The 18,863-nt window shown below is 38.5% G+C and overlaps 3 protein-coding genes across 7 annotated transcripts in view; 2 read left to right on the top strand and 1 right to left on the bottom strand.

Annotated features, from left to right (window-relative positions):
- The window catches only part of LOC107039572 (rhotekin), a 47,203-nt gene extending 33,928 nt beyond the window's left edge, over window positions 1–13,275 (top strand). For all 5 annotated transcript variants that reach the window (XM_015259271.1, XM_015259267.1, XM_015259270.1 and 2 more), the window contains 4 exons: window positions 9,059–9,249; window positions 9,901–10,110; window positions 10,817–11,306; window positions 11,593–13,275. In XM_015259271.1, coding sequence (XP_015114757.1) covers window positions 9,059–9,249; window positions 9,901–10,110; window positions 10,817–11,306; window positions 11,593–12,066 — 1,365 coding nt within the window. In that variant the 3' untranslated portion in view covers window positions 12,067–13,275. The remainder of the gene's footprint in view (window positions 1–9,058; window positions 9,250–9,900; window positions 10,111–10,816; window positions 11,307–11,592) is intronic.
- Window positions 12,627–14,760, bottom strand: LOC107039574 (HIG1 domain family member 2A, mitochondrial). Its single transcript, XM_015259272.2, has 2 exons — window positions 14,477–14,760; window positions 12,627–13,597 (listed from the first exon to the last, which is right to left on the bottom strand). Exons 1-2 carry the CDS (start codon window positions 14,634–14,636, stop codon window positions 13,425–13,427), a joined length of 333 nt encoding a protein of 110 aa, XP_015114758.1. The 5' UTR covers window positions 14,637–14,760; the 3' UTR covers window positions 12,627–13,424.
- Window positions 14,761–15,267: 507 nt separating this feature from the next.
- LOC107039532 lies at window positions 15,268–18,583 on the top strand. The gene is made up of 2 exons (XM_015259182.1): window positions 15,268–15,403; window positions 16,477–18,583. The coding sequence occupies exon 2, from the start codon at window positions 16,503–16,505 to the stop codon at window positions 17,859–17,861; it is 1,359 nt and encodes a 452-aa protein (XP_015114668.1). The 5' UTR covers window positions 15,268–15,403; window positions 16,477–16,502; the 3' UTR covers window positions 17,862–18,583.
- Window positions 18,584–18,863: the final 280 nt, after the last annotated feature.

The raw sequence follows: 18,863 nt of genomic DNA, 5'->3' as shown, positions 1-18,863 counted from the left end.
TTCATACGTCGCAAGGGTTATACCTCGCGAGGATCATGTCTCCCGTAAGACCCTTGACGATTTTCCTTTCTACTCCTTTTCTTTGACCCTCATAATCGTTGGAACCTTATGATTGTCCTTCCTACTCCCCGGTAGCCGCTTGTTGTCGTTTGACCTTTAAGATTGTCCTGCCTACGTCTGTTGTTTGACCCTTGCGATGTTCGACCTTCGCGAGGTATGGCCATTGCGATGTTTGACCCTTGCAAGGCATGACCCTTAATACTGCTGCTATTTTATTTTCCCAACCCTGCCAACCACCCGTCTCGATTGTTCCATCAACCCACTAAATACCCAACACCTCATCTCATCCCACAGCATGTGTCACACTATTCATTTCATTTCCATCCAAAGACAATACAAAATCCCAACCCAACGATCTCGAATAAACAAACAAACAAAAGGTATCTCCAGCTGGGCACCTGCCACATCTAGAAAACCCGACAATTGACTTTAGAATTCATAACCAGCCGTTCTGCTATGTTCTCCGCTGTTCTGTTCATCTCATCACGTCTCTTCTCTTCTGTCCCATTCCCACGCTAAACTGAAAATCGATAGTTGGTCGAAGTCATCACCAGAGACTAGACACTCTGCATAATCCAAACGCGAGATGAATTCATGACATTGAGAATCTTTTGTGCTCACCACACGTGACATTCTCCCTTTCTCTCTATTTTCATTTGTACATTTGTTGATAGCTGGCGGTATTCAAGGGTGGCAGGGGGGGAGGGGTGAGGGTCGGGGGTGCGTAATGGGTCGATATTACACGGCGCCAAGCCAACCCCCGTAGTCGGCGTCAGACATTCAGCTAACGTAAAAGTTGGAAAGCCAACTCACCGTTGCCTCAGTCTCGGTCCGCCGGCCGGCAACATCGGGGTGATATTTTGCATCTCATTGTTTATTTCGTATCATCCTAATACCTTCACTCCTGATATCTTCACGTGTGTTCACTTTCCTGGATAAAACGTTGCTGTTTTTTTTTTTCTGAAACTGTTGAACGTAACAAATCGAGTTTTGACCATTGCAGTTTGATTAATTATGGAGTTATCTCGGGGGATGAGGGGGGAATGTTGGAAGAGGTTGAGGAATTTGTAATAAAAGAGTAGTATTTTTCGATACGAGGGAGACGGCATTTTCACGAGTGTGAAGTTGGCGGCCCGGGGCCGCAGCTCAGGGCTGCCAATCACGCGAACTCAAAATTCCTGTCGCACGGGTGTCGAACAGTATTTTTTGACAGTGATGTTACGTTCAGCGAGTGGCCGAACTGTGCCTTTTTCGTTTACGACGAAACGAAAAGACTTCGTTCACGAGGAAACGAAAAGGCACTTTTCGGCACGAGGTGAAGGTAGCAGCAGTGGCAAAAATAGTATATTGTGCATCAAGTGCGGAAAGTCAGGTTTCCCCGCTCGCGGTGCACATCCTATTTTTGACACGCCTGCACGGAAAGTGTATTTTGCTTTTTGATGAGCGGGAGAAAGTGAAGACTCTCCACCCTAGGGCGGGAAGTACTCACTTTCCTCTCGCTCATCAGAGAGCAAAGTACGAGCTTTCCTGGCAGGTGTGTGAAAATAGTACAGAATGTTCTGCTCGTGTGATATTTATTATTCATCTCATCAATATATATTTCTAGTAATAAGGAGAATTGTCCCATTCAAACCAATAGAATGGCACCATTTGACGTCACGTGGTACAACCTACGTGGTTTTCAAATAATATTTTTAAAATATATTCTCCGGTAGTCGCTGTATAAAAACAAAAGCTCATTCAGTCGCGTGAACTTCGCGTTGAAACATGTATTTATATTTGGAATATCTGTTCATGTTTGAATAGCGATTTATTTGATCTGCATGAAAATGCAAATGAAAATCTAGATTGCGTCCGAATAAAAGTTACATGATCAGCTGATTGAATAAATCCGTGTATTTGATTCAAATAAAGTTTATTTAATTCAAATAAACCAATTTTTCGGGTATAGAATGAGCCTTTACTGAGGTAATCTCATAATTTATAAAGACTGATTAAATTACTTTGCAAATAACTTGGAGTTACCAGATTTATCTTCAAAACTATTCCATAATTAATTACTCTGTTATATTTGAATTGTTTCGTTCCATTGTTCCCTCTCGCATACTCCAATTAATTACTCAATTAATGCTCTAATTAATTCATCAATAAGTGGAATTGATGATTAATTTGCCAGCGCAAACGACCTTGTTAACAACAAATTCGTTATAATTCGGTTTTCTCCCGCAATTTTAGATTTCCCCCCCGGGGAATTTTGTTTCTCAATAGTATTTCCCGAAGATTTAGTTTCAATGGGGCGCGTGGGGGTGAGAGACAATTTATAAATGGAAGGGGAAGTGAATCTGTAGTCGTGGAGAATGTACCGGCAGAGGCATTGAACGCCAATGATCGGGGCTGATCACGTTCCACCCTGATTGGTCACTCACCCGATATACGATCCCCTTCGGAAAATCGTATCGTCTCTAGACTCACATCAGTCTGTTGAGAATATCGGGTACACTCGGGGGATCTAAGCGGGTCCAAGCAGAGACGGACTTTCCGGTGGGATTTATTTTTCAAGAAGCCTCGGTCAAACGTCATATTTGTTGTTGTTAAATCCTTCATTCCTATAGTCTTCGTTAATTGCGGAATTATCTGAGGCACGAAGACCTACAAAAAAGTGTCTTGACAGGTTCACAAAATCATTGACTAATTCCCCAAAATATTTATTTTATATCAATCGCTTTTCAATTACGGAATTATTTTTGAAATCGTTGATGTCGTGGAAAAATGTCATATGGTTTTTTTTTTGTAGGGAATTTAATGCTTTACGATAAAAGGTCTCTTGTCGTTTCCTGCTCCAATAATTCAGCAGCGAAGTGGTTAAACGGTACAAGTCAATTTTGACTATTGACCAGTTTTCAATGAATATCTCGGAATTTAAGGGAGATATCAAAATTTTTGTTATAACCTTTTTTGTAGAGCCGATTGAGTGCTACAATAAATGTAATTACGAAAATGTCGCTAACTCCCTTGGATTCGGAAATATTCCTCAAAAACTCAAACAAGGGATAAGTCGACTTAGACCGTTTTACCACTTCGCTACTGAATTGATAAGAATATTCATTTTCGTATTAATTTTCGATCAATTATGAAACTGATGATGATTCGTCCTCTAGAAAAAAAATCTATTGACATTTCCTTTTAAAAATTGTTGTTAATGAGATAGTTGAGAAATTAATCAAGCGAGTTTTATCGACCCAAAGCGTTTGGCAATTTCCCTCAACGGAAATATTCAGTTCTAGTGTTTTGATTCGCGACACGACCATGAACATGCATAACACGATGGGGCTCTTGGCGTCGACCTTGATAATTTCGAGGCCATTGAGAAAGGTAAAGGAATAAAACGAACATAACCCCTAACTCCTTATAGAGTAATTGATAACAATGGAGAGAAATTGTGAACATATTCGCATTTATTTAATTAGTGGATTAAATGGCGAAGGATGCGACAAGTGGTTGAGTCAATGGGAACAATGGCGATTGGCGGAGCGCCACGAGGACTTAAACTTGGGGAATCCCTTCTTTAGTTCTGGTTGTAAATAGAATGCTCGCATGGATCTTAGTTTTCTCGTTCAAGCAATCCGTCGAGAGAACTTATCAGGGTGTTTACTGAGTATCTCTTGATTACTGAGTATCTCTTGTCCAACAACCTAAAATTATTGATTTTTAATATAATCTGCAACATACTAAAATTTAAAATTTAGATATCAACATTGGTCGGTAAGTAATTAATTGACTGAACAATCGCAAATGAAAAAAAAACGATTTTTGTCATTAATTTTGTCTATTTTTCTCCTCCTGAGAAAAAAAAGAAATTAAATTCGAATTTTTTGAAGAAAAACTGAACAAAATTCTCAATGAGAACAATTTGCCGAGAAAGGATTGGCGGTGAAAAAATTTCTAAAAAAGTCCATTTACCGACGCTGGTTAAACATCCTTAATTCCGTAGAGTGAAAATTGTCATTAAAAAAAAATCTCGAAAATTGGGACTTCGAAAGGGGATGGAGGGGGGATGCATAATGGAGGAGGGCTGAAAATTTTACTCAACAAGGGAAGGGGTCTGTAGAATCTATCTGAGCCACCCCCATCCCTCCGTTCGCATGCGTTAATTAAATGAAAAAAAAAAAACACCACGTGAAACGTACTATAAACGTCGTTTCAACCCAAGTCCACGTTTAATGATAGTCGGCAAAGTGAATTCCGTACTTACCGAGTTAGTTTCCCTATCCGCCAACAGATGGCGTTAGTAAATATCTACCTATGCACAAAATGCCCCTTAAAGCGAAAACATAGACGGATCCACGTCCAAAATGACCAAATCCATTGTACAATCTGATATTCCGCGAATAAAACCGTAAAGCCATAGCATAAAAATTCTTATCGTAATATTCTTGATTACTGTGAAGTAATAGTAGTTGAGATGGAGAGTTCACGGTGTTTTATGTCGACAGAAACGGGAGGAGGTTTTAATCCCTCTTGGCAGTCTGCGACCACACGCAGATAATTTGCTTCACTTCCAGAGTTGATGCTCTGCCTCGCTCTCTCCAACTCCCTCTCTGTTATTCCCGTGATGTTTATAAACGTCTTACGCCTTCAGGAGCTTCACCGATACCGTAAAGGGAGAGAGAAAAAATGAGGGAGATAGAGAGAGAAAGAGAGGAGAGCCCCTTGACGTCAACTTTAGGTCAGATTAAATCTGCCATATCGTTTTATTTAAAATTCAGAGGTAGAAAAAGAGATATGAGAACCGTATATTTTTGTACGTGACGAGTGACTCGGAGATTTCCCTCTTCATACTGTACTTGTGGGGTCGCTGCCCTTACACTATGTGTATTCTTAAACGTGTCGTCGAGTACTTTCAGACAAACAATAACGTAAGAGTACAAACACTCAGTCATAATGCGCTTTTACCACTCACTAAGCTTTGAATTATCACCTGAATGTTGTCTCCATTTTGTAAGGGATTTTTTGTCAAAGGATTCTGAGAACAATGGGGGAGGCGAGTCTATGGAAGGCCATTTTATTGTGTGAAAGTGCTGAAAGACTAGTGATGCCGCGAGTCACTTTACGAGACACAACTTTGGAGAGGTGATCTCGGTCTCAATGAACATGGAAATCTTTGCTCTCGACTCAGTCTCAAAATACGCGGTGTCGACTCCTCTCGTGATGACTCCGAGTCAATTTATCTCATTTCTAAATTCTAACTCTCTTCGATTTTTTTTTCGCCTTCGGCTCGGCCTCTAAACTTCACATTTGTGGAAAACGAATCACTTTCGGATCATAAAATCCTTCCTCTCAATTATTAAACTGAATTTTATGCCTGGAGAGAATGCATTTTTTAAATTGGAAAATTCCAGTGTCTCGGTACAGCGTTTACGTTGGACGAGTAATCTCAGGATTAGGTGCGGAGTCGAGCCGAATTTGTGGAGAGCTCCATGAATAGCCCGAGATTGTGGGTATCATCCTGACGGAACAATTTCTGGAGTCACCTTTCCATTTGAAAACTGTCATTTCATTGGTATTCGAGGTGATACGCCGTTCAGGATGCATTGTGGGTTCTTGCGCAGAATCTCAATCACACTTTGAGCGTGGAGAGAAGCAGTAAAAACAAATTGTTCGTCTCAGTGAAGGCTGTCATCTTGAGCTCTTTCTTTTGGATTTAGTGGTGTGTATGTGTACTTTTTTTGTGGCGGCAAGAAATAAATCACTGGGTGGTCAATGGAGATAGGGGGCCAGAGGGCATTTACCGCGTAGAGGCCAGCACGTGCCCACCCGCACTCTTGCTGATGCTTCGGTTTTTGAGTGAATAGGGTCGTATTTCGCGGTGCATCGTGAGAACAGCAACTGCCAGGTTTTTATTTATTTCTTCTTCTTTAATTATAAATTTTGAATGCACGGAGAGAAATGCTCAATAAAAATTACGGAACTCACAATTCGCTCACCGATTACGGAATCGATTTAGATAATTTAAGTGACGGTATCGTCATTTTTACAGGAGATTCAGATAAAAATTGCGGTACGCTCTGGAAAAATTCCGTGACAGTTCCGCAAAATTTCTTACAACCACATTTCGCCCCGGAATTACGGAAAAGATACGTAATTTTTCTCAAATTAAAAATATTTTGCTCTGAAATTAACCTACTGATATTTATATTTGTTTGTTTTATTCATTTATTTATTTTATTTCTTACTTTGGTTTTACCGAAGTATAATTCTTGACAAACACACCCCGCCTGCCTCTCCCTCCTCCCCTTCCAACTTCATTCAATAACTTTTGTCACTTGAACTACACTGTTAAACATTTTCATCTGAATTTTCCGTGCCAAATTCCGAAAATTTTTATCGTGTTCAAGTTCCACTGAAACTTCAGGACATCTTGTCATTGAAAAATCAAATATTCCATTCATTTTCTGTTAAAATAATCTGGAAATCAATAAAATACCTGATTTTTTCGTTCAATTATTCCGTGAATAATAAATGAATATTCCGAAAATTCAAAAAAATCAGGAAAATTCAGGGAAAAAATTGAAATTTCAAAAAAGACGTTGAATGTGACCGGTTTTATCTCATCCAACTCTCGGAGATCTCTCTCAAAATTACGTAGCATCATTATATCATAAGCTACCTGATAACATTAATCCCGTAACTGGGAACGTTTCGCACCGGCAACTTCCTCTGCAATCGGAGCCACACCGTCTCCAGAACCAGATGCGTAATCATGACGTCATAGACCAGCATTTCCACATCACATCTGATGGGAATGAATGAAACAATGAAAAATTGAATGAATGGAGCAATGAAAAATGGTCCAGGTTCAGCCTACACACAACCACCACTCGCCAGGAAGGATAGAATAAAAATTTGATGACTCGCACCATGAACTCAATTCAGGTGTCACATGAATTGTCACGCCACTCTTTCTTTCCTTCGAGTGCGAATTTATTTATTCCAGCTGAGGATGGCATTTTTACAAGTAGACACTGGCTCGTTTTTTCGCAGGTGGATTTATTTCACGGTATTAGCGGGCTTAACATTCACTCGAGTAGGCACGTTCACTCTTGCTGGGCACCCTCAGTCCTGTATCTAAAGTTTCTTCAATTGGTTCACAGTGTTTCTCAGCACGTTCGTGATTTTATCGACAACAATGCATCTACTGATCGTGTACTCGAAGCATTCGGTTAGATTTTCCGTTGTTGATTGAATTTTTATGGTGTGGAATTGAAATATTTTGTGGATGAGGTTTGGAGTGAAAGGAGCACAGTTTGAGGATTGTGCACATTCCATTTTTTAAGGGTGATTTATCGAGGGCTGGGGCTGACGGAATTTGTCGAGAAATTTTTTGTGGAAAACTTATACGGCTAGATGAAGATAGCAATTTCATGGACATTTGAGTAATAATTTTCAAGAAAATGACATTGGATTTTATTCAAGGGGGAGAGAGTAATTAAATGTCGAATTTCAATGAAAATTCAGTGAAATTCGAAATTTTGAACAGCAGGAAGACGCGAATTGCCCAACTTAATTGAATTTTCAATTGATTGAAAATTCACAAATACATTCACCTGACTTTTTCCGATTTTTATTGACATTCCGAGGATAATTAAACTGAAATTTACAGTTTTCATTGATTTTCTTAATAAAATTATGAAATTTTAATGAAGAAATTCCTCACAATTGAGTGCAAGTGCCACGCAAAAAAAATTGATAGGATTTCTCTAAGAAGAACATGTCTTGACCTTGGTGATATACGCAACCCGGCGACTTGGTCACTTCCGCGAGGATCCGGCGCTGTGTTATTACGCCAGCGTTGCCGAATTCACTCTGCACTGTGCGGGCGCGTGTAGCGAGTTTCCGGCAACCCCGCGCACCGCAATTTCATTTGACACTGAGCGGACAATTTCCTAATATGTAGACTATCATTTACTTGAGACAGCTACATTGTTTTCAATGGCTTGAAGCTCAGAATGTTTGCGCTTCACCGAACTCGAATAAATTCTCATTCGTTTGCGGAAACAAATGCAGCATATCAATAAAAGAAGACTCAAACATGAGAGTTACAAGGGGGGTAAATGTCGAGATGAAGGTAGCAAGTTGAAGCCACGAGAATATATTTTTTTTTTTCAGTCATTCGATAAAATATCAGTTTCTACCGCGGTCAAAACATCCAACGTTGTACGGGGGATTCTCAGAAAATATGGATTGTTGATGTTGTATTTTTGTTTTGTTTTTTTGCCTTCCCCCGGAGACAGTGTCTCTATCAATAACACTATGTTTCGATACTCCCTGAGGATTCCAGGAGGTCGTACAAGAAAATACGCGTTTTTTTTCAGCGATTTGTTTTTTTTCTGTGAGAAAAATAAGGCACGTAAAAGGGTATACGTAGAATAATACACCACAAACACCGTGATGTCACAAATAAATGGCCCCTCGGTAGTATAATTCTCTCCATGTAGTATTACTCGTCAAATCCCCTCAGTCTGAGCGTTAACACTGAAGTTATTCTTCACGCCAAATTTTCTAGGACATCGATTCGGTGTCAAACTGAACGCCGAATTTTTTGCTGTGAAGTTACATTTGAGGACAAATCGAGTTGATTGCTGAATGATTGCACAAAATGATTTCATTAACTTCGATTTCATTAACAAAATGATTTCATTAACTTTGAGGTGGGTTCAAGGGAATTTATCCGCAGGACTTTGGATGGGGGATTGAGTTCCCTTGGGAAAAAGTAGAAACGAGGGTCTTGAGACGTATTTGAAGAACTGCTCACGAAGATAATGCACTCTGATAATTAATTGCTCGAGAGAATTGCTTGATAATGACTTGTTTGAGAGAAATTTAAACAATTTTTGGTTTTGGAAATAAAAAAACACGTGATCGCTAATTACTGCTGAAGCAACCGCCTAACTTTTGAGAAATGCTCGTTATTCATGATTTTTTTTTCGTTTGGTTTCAGGAGTATGATCTCGAGCAGAAGATCGAGGTGGAGATCAAGATGCGGGAGGGATCGGCGAGACTTTTGGCAGCGGCAAGACACAGGGCTCAGAGTCTCGAGGCCGCCAGGGCTCTTCTCACTTCAAATGAGAGGATGTCTGCGTATATGGCTGAGCTGCAACGACGTAAGAAAGAGGCCATTAATAAACCGAGGTAAATTAGTGAATCTCTCGGTCATTAACGGACTGAGAAAGAGTGAAGATTCTCTCAGTGAGATTTTTTTAATTTGACAATTCAGCTATGAAGATTCCCAGAAAATTGCACTCTTCTTATGCATATCACTTATGAAAAAAAAACGTGAAAAACTCATTTTCGAAAAAAAATCGACTGAACCCGGTTTATCGCTTCGCTACTGAAATATTGTGGATGAGATGCAATAAGATTTAAATAGTGTTCGATTCAGAAAAATACTATTGATAGAGTTCATGAAGACACAAATTGCATTTAACTCTTGCTCAAAAGTTGTGAGAGTCGTTCGAGAATCCTGACTTTCTTTTCAGTATTCACGTGTCATGTGGGCATTCATATTCATTGAAATAGGAGAATTGCGAAATAGATAAGAAACACTATCATTGCCAGCCAAATAATAAATTTAAAATAACTTTCAAATAGTATTTCAAATAAATAATGAATAATGAATTAAAATAATGAATTTGAAATAACTTTCAAATAGCATTTCATTATGGTCAACTATTAAAAATAAGTGTTTCGATAATTTTCTAGTGGCACTGGAATTCCATTGACCAATTTGGAAATGTTGATGTTAAATTCTCAGATTTGGTGATAAAATTCTGTTTTTTTCAGTAATCCAGTGAGCACAGCGCGGGTATCACTGTCAGAGCTGAGAGTACCCCTAATGTGGAGGGATTCTGATCATTTTAAAAATCGCGGTGACTACAGACGCTTTGCTGTATTCTGCCTGGCGCGAATTGGCACTGAAATACATGACACGGCGTTACTCTGCCCCGTTGATCGGGCGCTAACTGATATCACGTTTCCAGATGTTCTGCTCTTGTAAGTTTATTATTTCCCCACACTTAGTACTTGAAATCTATTTTGAAGTGATGATATTGCGGGTCTCGAAGGAACCGACAGCTTTAACAAAATTTTGGAATGGATTTCCTCTACAATTGAATGGGTACAATGGCATACATTTGAAAAAAACCTTCTCAATTCCACTCAGGAAGTCCCCTACGAATAAAACAAGTGGTAAATTACTTTCGTCACAGCATAGTCAATATATTTTTGCTAATAAATTAGCAATTTCCTCCTGGATAGAATTTGTGTGGCGCTGTATCTTGAATTGACATCAATGATTCATTGCCAACATTGCCCCAACGTTAAAATTTTGCTTCCGAATGGAAGCATTGTATTCGCCAAATCCGAAATTTCCAATTTTTCGTGTCAAGATTACTAATTTTGACCTCAGAAGCTCGAATATATAGATAGGGAAGAGTAAAAAACTTCAACGTTGGGGCACTGAAGTTTTGGGGTATTGAATTTAAAATACATCTTCACAGGAATTCCATTCGAAAGCAAATTGCGAATTAATTAGAAGAAATATATTGACTATTTTGTGACGAAAGCAATTTTCCACTTGTTTTACCTGTCATTGGGAAGAATATTTTAAATCACAATCGGATTGATTTAACGAATGCTCCCATTCGGGAGCAAAAAGCATTGAAATGAAAAGTTTATTATGTTCTATTTCAATTTTCAGCAACAACGTCCTAGCGGATTTCGAATTGACCCTAGAAATTTACAGTCACATCCTCCAAGAAGACCTCAGTATTGCCAGCACCCCCCGCAGGATCAAACGTACAATCCACTCATCGATATCAAAGACAGTTGGGAAGAAGCTGGCGGCTTCCCTCAGGGACGAGTTGAACTCGGGAAAAATTGGTCCCCATTTCGAGTTAATGGCCTCTGCTAAGTTGACCCTCGATGACACTGATGAGAATATCCACACTCATGACTTAGCTATCAATAATCTGGAGAACAAGCATCACGCTTTGCCACTGTTTGGCCACTTCTGCTGTCGCCTAGCTGCCCAGCCAGACTGCATGACGAAAGAGGTTGCAACAGGAAATGTTAATATCAATGGAAGGGACTGCTGGGCTCGTCTCCAAAATTTCACTATTCAGAGCTGGGAGTCCAGGAAATCGGCTGAGGGGGAGCAGAATCCAATTTCTACGATATTAATCAACAGAGTGAGTACTAAAAAAATTCCATGCACAATATGAAGATTAACGTCAGTGTGAAATTTTTTAAATAAATAATGAATTTGAAAATTTGAGTTTATCATTCGTTAATACGCTCAACGACTCAACTGGCGCCGATTCATACTACTTTAAAGACCAACAACTTCAAAAAACAATTGTTCTCCCGAAATTACAGATGGAAGTGACTTTGAGAACTCTTATGAGTCTTCGAATACTCAAAAAACTACTTCTTGAACCTCTCGCTAGCAATTTCTAACTCTAAATTGCTTTGCAGGAGACTTCAATCCATCCCACGAAATCCCAGAAGGAGTTGAAAGTAATCAACACCTCAGAAGGCACCGAGAAGTCCTCAATCCTGAAGTTTGACTCGCCAGAGGAGGCCCAGAAGTGGTTGAGGCACTTGACACTTCACGCAAAGGACCACGAGAGATGGAAGCACGCAGCAGAGACTATCCAAGAGGTTCCCTGCATCGAGAGTGCAAGAAATTCCTTCATAAGTAGTAAAAGACAAGGATCTCTGTACGATGAGACACCCCTCATTGAGTCTGTGCAATCGGACTACACATCCCACACAAGGCCAACAGTTCAGGAGATCTTTGGCCTGACTCCCAGCACGAGTTTGAGCAGCTGCAGCTCCAACAGTCCACCCAGTCATCGTTCTCGCTCTCTCAGCACCAGTGGCACGAGAAAATTGAGCGCAGCTGCCATAAAATCTCACTGGCCATTTTCCAATAAACATCATGATTAAAAATAACAGTTTAGAGGGTAGATAAGATCGACCAGCTCTTCATGAGCCACGATAATACTCAGATTAATGAAAAATACAATTATTACGATGCGATTTGCAATTCCAAGGTTCTGAAATATCCTGAAAATTTCATTGCATTTTTCACCCCAAGACTGAATCAATCGACATAATTCAGATCTGATTGATGATTTATTCATTTGTAGATTTAATACTGTCGCCATATTCTGTTGATTGATTTATTTCAATTTAATTGGTTGAATTGAGGGTTTTCCTGCCTTTTTCCTTTATTCTTGGATTTTTTGTCCGAGGGATGGTTATTGATGGTTCACGAGTGGAGTAGAATTCGGGGGTAGCTGATGGGAATTTTTTTTCCAGGGAGTTTGAGGTCGTACTGATTGACAATCTGATTACTGATTTTGTGAAGTGGGAGGGGAGAGATGCAAGAGAGATTTAATGCGTTTTGAGAATATCTTGGGATAAGACGAGTTTGAGGATTTTTTTTTTGTAATGAATTACGTGAACTACTTTGGAAAATCTCTCTAAATGGCCTTGATGAATTATTAAGAGAACTTTGTAGAGAATTTTATTCTCCAAAAAATAACAATACTGAGATGAATATATAAATATGACAATTCGATTCCTTGATAATCACAAGAATTTTCACTTTCGTGATCCATTAATCATCTTTATGATGAGTTGCTGCAGCAGAAATTGTGAACATTTTTTGTAGGAAACTTAATTTTCTCTTAAAATCATTTGTTTCCTAAGTAATAACCCATTCAGAAAAAAATTCTTATCAATCGGTAAATCTTGATAACCAGTGTTATTGTAAGAATTTGAAGACATTTGCCCTCAACTCACTTATTAATGAGATATTCACAAAATAATCTCACTTCAACGCAGAACAATAATCTCGAACAATTTTTTGCATAAAAAATTTTCATTTTATATCGCTTGAGAGAGTTAGATTGGAATTCTGTGACTTATGATTTTTCATTTTTGTATTATAACGAGTGAGGATGTTTATTTCGTTTGAACCGTGAATAGACAGACGGTTGAGTCAATGTAGCAATAGACAGATTGATCATAGTATTTAAGAGATGAACTAGAGATTTTTATTGGTGAAGATTTAACCTTCGGAAGATGAATCAATTTGGAGAAATGTAAAAAATGTTAACCGATGAGTTATAATAAATATAATAACCTTTAGTCTTTTTGGTGTTTATATGGTCTATTATTTAAGTATTTGATTAATTTATCTGGTACATTAATCTAAAAATTTACAGGGGTGTCTAGGAGACTGGGTGACTGGCTTCGCCATTCACGAAAAATATTATTTTCTGTTTTGAGCGTTTTACTTATTCGGGTGTTGAGGCCTGTCGGGAGGCTGTCACCATCCCAGAAACTGCAACAAACACGGTGAATCCTTGGGCTAGTACTCGTGTTCGCATCATGTACTGGGACATTACTTGATCGCCTTTTTTGAATGACCAGAGACCGTAGGACAGAGCTGCTGTTGTTGCTAAGCAGCCTAGAAGATGAATAAAATAATATTATTCATTGCCCCCTGGTCGCTCCGCTCGTCAACCCCCATGATCCTTATTCTGCCCCTTGTGACCCTTAATCTGATCCTCGTGACCCTCATTATGACCCTTACTTTTGGAGTCTTCATTTCGAGCACCTAATTTTCATCACCAACAGTCCATTTGAATTTTTATAATATAGAGAGACATTGAGACCCCTGTTTTGACCTTTGTGACCCTTAGTTTCTGACCCCCATGATCCTTATTCGGGCCCATAATCTGACCCTCATTATAATACCAACTTTTTAAAAAATCCGCAACGTATTTTTTCCCCGGGGTGAACCTCTCCTTAACCATATCAAAAAATAAGAAGCACAATTTCATCGCGAAAAAAAAAAAATTTTCATCCATTTGAAATAATGGGATGAATGTCCTTCAAGAGTTATTTATGAACTATTCCACATAGTACTTTTCTCAACTGAACTAGTTGAATCCTGTTTAATATGCAATACTCTATAAATTGACAGTAGAACCTATACCAAATGGGAAATTTCTTTTCCAAAATTCTGAAATAAAATCTTTCACATGATACTTGATATGTCTAAAACACAAGATAAATAAATATATCAAATAATAATTCCAATAATTTTTCAGCGAACTCTAGCAGTAATCAACATAAACTGTCAAAAACTAGATGAAAATCATCATCAATCCTTCTCAAATGTCAAAAGCCTCTGCGTAGAATCTAATTCAATGATTCTCAATGATTTCTCACTCAAAACGATCAGAACCGAATGCTCTACAATTTCAAAACCCAATTATCTCACAATTACATTCATTTTCTCACTCATCACTCATCAGAGTGATTTCTAAGAGGTTACGCTCACCTAATGGTATAAGCGGTTGGGCTTTAAACTTCCTGATCAGTTTATGGAATAATGGCTCAAATTCATTTCCTTCCTCCATTTCGTCTCTCAACTTTATCCAGTCGAGATCCGTGGGTGGTGCAGGTAGTCGAGGTGATGCGGGTTTTTCTGCCATTGTCATCCAATTTTTGACAATTCTATTCCTATCCTAACTCTCCTAACTGGAAACCGAACTTCGCAGTAATCAGCCGAATCAAAACACAGCGCGAGTGCAGCCGCACTCTTGCATATGCACTGGCAACATGTACATGGAGCTATTCTTCCAGAAGAATATCCATGGATTTTTGGAGTGGGGACAAGCATATGAGTGGGAATCACGTAGAGTGGGGGTACCCTGAGAAGGGAAAACTTCTGCTAGAAGCCCTATACAACTAGAAATAGAGATCAGAAGCAAGGAATGTGGTGACCAGAAAATCTGCAGTTTTCATTAAGGATATTTTTAGCTGTCGGATGTCGCTAGCGGTGACTCCCAGGAATTGGCCGGGTCAGCCCCCTGTAATTCCTACGATTTTCCTATTCTGATTGTATGAAAGATCATTGTGAAAAGATGGGCTTGCTGGTTAAGGAAAATTTCTAAAATATGGCAAAAAAGTCTACTAGTTTGGAGAGTGTTTTTGTTTTGGAGGACTTGTTCAAATAGTGCGTCAATGGTTAGCGACATCTATGGTTGATAAGGCTGTGCCAGAACACGTGCCACCATGCTTTGATACGTCATCAACATGGTGATGGACATTGAAGTTGATCACGTGATCACTGGGAGCCGTCATGACAGTGTTCAGTCACGAATCTTTAGTTAGTTGAGAATAATGAGGATATAACCATAACGAACAGAAAAAGAAAATCATACTAGTTGGAGGTAGCGTTTCATTGGGGAGAATAAATCAGAGAGTGAGTTGAAATATTAATTAATAATATAAATTAATGAAAGTTTATGGCGAGCTATCTCTTTTGTGGTTTTGGGTGTTACCTATTTTTCACAACTTAACTAGAAGTAATGTGTTACTCTTGCCCTCGACACTACTGAATTGTCATATTACATATAGCCAGAGGAATAATTTCATTAAAATTGAATAATGAATAGGGGAGACTGGGCAAAATGAAATTTGGCGAAAAATAACACTGTCCAGAAACGACTGTTTAACGCAATTCAAGCAAAAAAAATTTGTTTTCATCAACTATTTTTTTTATCAACTTTTATTATTAACTTATTATTATTATTGGGAGTACTGATGAGAATATTAATTTTCCCCCCAGTAGAAATGTAGTGAACATGAACATGTAGAACATGTGTGAACATGTAGTGTGAAAAAAATTCTGGTATTCGAAACCCGTGCATAGCGTATCGACTAGTCCGTTAGATTCAGTTCGACTCTTACATTGCATTCCAGCTGAGCTTTCAATAACTCAGGTGGAGTTCCTCGTCATGGCAAACCGTTGGTAGCGACCATCTTGCTTAATAATCACTTGGACCTTAAAAATTGTGTCTTGAACAGATGTAGGATAGAGGTATTTGATAATCTGTTTGATATCATCAACCCTGTGAACAGTAGTAACAGAATCACGTTCATTCCATTTTTCCAAGGCCGAATCAACGGTCAACAAAAACGCTATAATAATTATTTTTATTTTTAAATTCATCATTGTAGGTATCTAGGGACTGAAAAAAGCGATATTCAAAACACTCAAATTTTTGCTAGACCCATCCCTGGTCTATGAGGTAGCCTCGACGGTGATTTTGGGCCCATCGGAAAGTGGCATAAATGTAGTAAACAAAAGGGGTACCAGAAGGTCTTGCGTACAATCAAGTTTTATTATTTGCTATTGAAACGTTCGAATAAGATAATTTATGATTTTAAGAATAGAATTTTCCTTGAAGAAGCATAGTTATTTGGCATTCATCGACAAGTCACTATGAAGTTGAGAGAGTAGACTAATTCAAGACCGCATTCCTCTTTGTGTAGATTTTAAAACCAACAGAAGAAGAAAAATGTCAGCTGAACATAATCCTCTGAGGTTGCTGTCCACACTGCAGCACATGGCAGCAGTCAAGACCATCGAGACGTTACTGAAGAAGGCAAAATATAAAGAGATGATGAAAAACGTGTCTTGGGGCATTCATCCGTATAGAGACGTGAACCAGGAAGACCCACTATTGATACACATGATCGGAGAACTACAGTCAACTGTGGATAGATTGCCACTTCCTGAAGTAATGAAGATCAATTTGAAGATGTGTCTGGTACCAATGATCAGAATGGCATCGAATTGGTTATCTCAGTTTGCTAACAACACACCCTCGCATCTGCGGGATCAAAATTGGGCGCAAACAATTGATGACTTACTGGATAGTCTTCATTGGGATAACATTGGATACGTTAATGGTCGGAAAACATTAGCATGTTACGTCGAAAGCAGAGAAGCTGTCGACTTCGTGATCTGGAATCAGCTGTGCATTTCCTCCATGGAAAACGACATAATCAGATTTGCCAAAACTATTGATTGGAATAGTATCAGAAAATGTTCCAAATGGACTTTTCCTATTTATTGGTACCATAAAATCTATGGAGAGTACTCGCCGAAAGAAATGTTTGAACCTGTGGGGACGTACAACTATTTTTGTATTGTGAGATACAAAGTACTCAGTGAGGAGCAACATTTAAAGCGCTTGCTGAAGCGTAGTCATCCCGACAGCCCCCACTTAGGACGGACGGCCTCTACCAACGAATATTTTCTTAATAATCTAGAAAACGATGTGGAAATTGAGAAATTCATCAGGGAATCAAGTTTCGACGGCTTATGTGGAGAAGCAACCCTTTATTCGTTGAGATCAATGAAGATGACTACTTTAGTTAATACCATTTCCAATCATTCTGTGCTCAGCGAATTGGTAAAGCCACCTTGGATTTTGTTTATCGATGACTGGATACGCTTATTCCAGAGTGTCAATGTGGATTGCTTTTTCACATTTTTTCAACTTGTCGGAGTTGACAATAATTTTATCAAGGAGTATGACACCAAAACATTATACGAACCTTTTGAAAAAGTTTGGAGAATTTTTTATAGGAGGTTCGGCTGTAATAGTAATGAAGAGATGGGTCAGGCTTTCTTCAATATCTTCCACAGAACAGATCTGACTCTATGTAAAGCTATGTTCAGGGAACTCGAGGATCCCCAGAGAAAGCGTCTCGTCACGAACATGAAGGATTATGTTCAACGACGACAATGCGCTTATGAGTTTCTTAATAAGGAGAATTGGGGGAAAAAGGAGTTTTTCAGCCAATTTTATTATGACGTTTTGAAGGATGATGAGGAGAGAAGATTGTTTTCCGAGATTTTCAAGAAATAGATGTTATTTAGGTGTATGAATGTACAAACTTCTCAGGGGCTTAAATCAAAAGTCTGATTATCGAAAATGTATTTTTGATTCATCAATAATAAATAAATTTAGTAAAAGTGTGGAATTGTGAATGACGCATCTGATGTAATGAACTCGAAAATTGTATGTGGATATTTCATAATATCTCCACTTTTTGTGATCCTAAGAATCATTGTATGATGTTTTTGAAGAAATATTTGTGTGTGTGTTTGCGTATATTCGTATGTGAACAAAAATTTTTCGCCCCGGCCGGCGCAACGTACTCTGAGAAAAAGGCGGATCGTCACGTCAAAAATCGCTTTTTATTGTGAGGTCCGTTTGTTGCAGTGACAACAGAGTTTGTTACCACTACATTTATTTTGTTGTATCATAATTTTTTAAGTATATATAACGATTTTTATAGTACATATAACGATATGAAGCATTTAAGGATGGTCCTAATAGTAAGAATGACAGTTTCGGTGGAGTAGAAGGAATTGCAGCTCTGCATAGTGTAAATAAATTCGTTCATATGTTTGTTCTATAATTTTATTTTATTTACAGTAAATTGTTTGTACTGTAATTTATTATATATCAATATCGCTGCTTGCAATTCGCAATGTGATTACATGTCTGTTTATATCTTCATGGAATCTGAATAATTGGCAAGATATAATTGAGTGATATAAAAACGTCAGTAATGGTTATTTAAATTTGTCTTATTTTAATTTTAATTTTTCTTCAATTTCCCATGAGTGTCTGTTCCCAGCAGAGGAGAGTTAATACCGATACGCTGCAGCTAGAATTTTTAAACAAATTTTAAAATACTGAGGAAGTTAAAAAATTACCCTGTGGGGTACGAATTAACGATAAAATTAGAAAAAAAAATTGTTTTCCGTAATTTTTTGCTGTTGGGTTGGGGGGGAAGGGAGAGAAGGAGGGAGGGAACGCGCCTTGCGCACGCGCATTCTCTCCGTTTCCACATGCTGCCTA

Source organism: Diachasma alloeum, unplaced genomic scaffold, assembly GCF_001412515.2.
Source record: "Diachasma alloeum isolate Michigan unplaced genomic scaffold, Dall2.0 Dall_scaffold_00301, whole genome shotgun sequence".
Classification (NCBI taxonomy): Eukaryota; Metazoa; Arthropoda; class Insecta; order Hymenoptera; family Braconidae; genus Diachasma; species Diachasma alloeum.
The sequence above is the reverse complement of the archived record's forward strand: the minus strand, read 5'-3'. Positions and strand labels throughout refer to the sequence as shown.